Here is a 3,155-nt window from a genome sequence, read left to right as displayed (position 1 = left end):
CTCTACACCTTGTTATCTCATATACTTAGTGTTTTTTTGAAGTTTGGTTACCTGTTGTAATAAATGCTGTAGCTGATTTGTGCAAAGCAAGGTCCCATTAGCATCAGTAAGATACATATCGAATGGATCTGTTTAATATGGTGTTGATAAAGAGATTCATTTTGACCAGGACACCAGTGATAATCTCCTCCAGCTTCTTCGCAGCACTACTGTGGGATTGTTTATGTTCATCAGATTTAGCAGATGGAATCTTGATTGAACAATTTATTTGAGATGTTGGACAGTGCACCACTCCCTCAGTATTGCACTGAAGTGACTGCCCTGATGACACACTCAGGCCCTCAGCAGGAGCTTGAATCCATCACCTTCTTAAGCGAGAACAATTTGGGGAACCTGTTGGTGAATTCAGCGGGGCCCTTCAGCAGGGGCAGCACAGTGGCTCAGTGGTTAGAGCTGCTGTCTCAGCACCAGGGACCCAGGTTCAATCCTACCCTTGGGCACCTGTCTGTGTGGAGTTTGTACATTCTCCCTGTTCCTCCCACAATCCAAAAATATTTAGGTTATGTTGATTGACTGTCCTGTAGTGTGCAGGCTGGGTGGATCAGCCATGGGGATAGGGTAGGGAGGTGGATCTGGGTGGAATGCTCTTTGGATTTGCAATGTGGGCTCAATGGCTTCTTGGGATTCTATGGATAGACAAGATAAAATTAGTTTATTATGAAACTTAGTCACCTCTTTTTAGCCATGAACAATCTAATCTCCTTTCTCCAGAAAAGAGAAGGCTGAGGGGAGACTCAGTTGAGGTCTTTAATGGGCAGACGTAGGGAAGATGTTTCTGCTTGTCAGCAAATCAAAAATAGGAAGCCATAAATATAGTATCACTCCGAATAAATCCAATAAGGAATTGAGAAGAGACAATACTGAGAATGTAGAATGCGCTAACATGTTAATGGCTGAGGCAAATAGAAAAAGCATATTTCAGGGAAACTTCAGTGAGAGTAAAGACTGGAAGGATATGTTAATGAGATGGGCTGAAGCAAAAGGAGGGTGGAGGCCCATGTGGAACATTGATCACATAGACCAGGAGCGGGCGGGACAGAGTGGATAGGGAGTAGCTGTTCCCATTCGAAAAGAAATGAAGAACAAAATGGTATGGATTTAAAGTGATTTTCAAGTGTGAAGTGAGAAAAATCTTTTTCACACAGCAAGTAGTTAGGGTATGGAATGGGCTGGCTGGAAATGTGGTATAAGCAGGTTCAACTGAAGCATACAAGAGGGGTGTTGGATAGTTATTTGGATAGATGGTGTGTAAGGCTCTGGGGAGAAAGCAGCAGATTAGCTCTAGTTAATGACGCTTATTTGAAGAGTCAGTGCAAACAATGGGCAGAATGGCCTCCTCTTTCCCCACAACCTTCTGTGATAAACACTGGCACAGAACACTGGGGATGAATAGTGTCTTTCTATGTTCTATATGACATTGTGATAGCTTTAGCAGTACAGATGTGATGGGCTGAAAGGCCTCTTTGTTCTGTATGATTCTACAATTCTATGATTGTTCTTGTTCATGAGATATCCCTTATAACTGGGAGATGGGAAAAGCGGCTAATAGCCCTTTGGAATAGATGGTCATTTGATATGGAGCAGTAAATTGTGAGGGTGATTTCACCAGGTCAGAGGGTGAGAGCTGATCATATCAGACAGCTTCACAGTAATGAGCTGCTGTATCCCATATTGACTTATCTATTCACTCTTGTTGTATTCCAGGTCACTCGATAGTCCTTTGGGAATACGGGAGGCAGTGTTTTATTTTTTAAAAGCTGAAAAGTGTTCCATCTTTCAACTGATTCTCCACAGATGGGACCGGTTAACCTGACTTATAGTTTGTTCCCAAGCAGCTACTTATATCCGAATGGGAATCTCCTTGGCTCCCAAAGGAACGTCAGAAATGACAAGGAAACCCAAGGCACTACATGAGAGAGAAGGATGCGTCAAAGGGCCTGGTGATGGGTAAACACTGGCTGCAATGGACTCCTCTTGGTCATACCCTACTGGGGTCTATGGACACTGGGTTCATGGAAAGTTCAGCTTCCTTCCAGCGCAATCAACCTGACTCGAGAGAGAGAGAGACCTCTCTCCTCCAGCTTTGTCAAAAAGGCACAGTGCTCCCCTCTCCCATCGCCAAACCCTATTTCTTCAAAGCATCTCAGTTCACACCGGTCTTCATGTTAAGTCATTTTCAAAAGGAAAGATAATGAGTCGAGCTGAATCTCTCCAATGAAAACTTTGGTTTTTGTTTGCCTCTTTCCATCCAATTCCAGACAGCGAACACAGTCTTCTGGTTTCAAACTGCTTGAAGTGGGAGTCTCCCTGGAACTGCCATTAACCACCATGGTAGAGGGGGTAACTGAACAGCAATATTTCCCCAAGGCACAGACTGTATGGGACGTGGCAGTAAATGCTGAAACTTCTAGTCTTGTTGGAGTTCAGCAGATCACCAACCAACGCCATTGCACAGGAAGGTGACTTAACAATTCCCCATTGGCTACACCTGACTGAGTCCAATTCACTGCTCCCTCTGAAGGCTTACTGAGCAGTGTGTAGAGCTGGTCTTACTGCTGTATGCTTCCTGGAATCCCTCATCTTTTGGGATCAGAAGCCCTGGGCTCCTTGCTTCAATTGGTCCATCATCTACTGACACTACAGAAATGCTCATGCGTATTTTTATTAGGGGCCTCCCTGATTGGCTCCTTGTGACTCTGTAGCCAAGATTGAGTTACGAAAATTAATCAGATCTTGTGACCTTCTGTAATCCCCTCAGTTAGATTGTATCATATCTGTACAAATTCAGAGTCAATACATGTTTGTGTCTGATAAAGATAATGCCTTGTGTTTTCACTTTCTTGCTGTTGGTTTCTAACTGCGGTTACTCTCTGATCAGACTTTACTGAGCAAAGATCTGTGGCAGCTATTTCTGTCATGGTTACAGCACTGCATTGGTTCTCATCAAAGTCATGATTGACATCCCTTCCTGTGGATCTAACTCTGAGCCACTCCTCCATTATTGGTCCAGGTGGCACACAGAAACAGAACCTGCTGGAGAAACTCAGTAGGTCCAGCAGTGTCTGTGGAGAGAGAAAGCAGAATTTACATTTCAA

At 43.9% G+C, this 3,155-nt stretch overlaps 1 protein-coding gene across 3 annotated transcripts in view; it reads left to right on the top strand.

The window, feature by feature from the left end:
- The window catches only part of tafa3b (TAFA chemokine like family member 3b), a 107,180-nt gene extending 104,336 nt beyond the window's left edge, over positions 1 to 2,844 (top strand). For 2 of the 3 annotated variants that reach the window (XM_048612118.1, XM_048612119.1), the window contains exon 5: positions 1,896 to 2,844. In XM_048612118.1, the coding sequence (XP_048468075.1) occupies positions 1,896 to 1,949 (54 nt within the window). In that variant the 3' untranslated portion in view covers positions 1,950 to 2,844. Of the gene's footprint in view, positions 1 to 1,764 lie in introns of all 3 variants that reach the window. The other variant, XM_048612120.1, reaches the window with a different exon arrangement.
- The last annotated feature ends 311 nt before the right edge of the window (positions 2,845 to 3,155 follow it).

This window comes from Rhincodon typus, chromosome 25, assembly GCF_021869965.1.
Source record: "Rhincodon typus isolate 14 chromosome 25, sRhiTyp1.1, whole genome shotgun sequence".
Taxonomy (NCBI): domain Eukaryota; kingdom Metazoa; phylum Chordata; class Chondrichthyes; order Orectolobiformes; family Rhincodontidae; genus Rhincodon; species Rhincodon typus.
The sequence above is the reverse complement of the archived record's forward strand: the minus strand, read 5'-3'. Positions and strand labels throughout refer to the sequence as shown.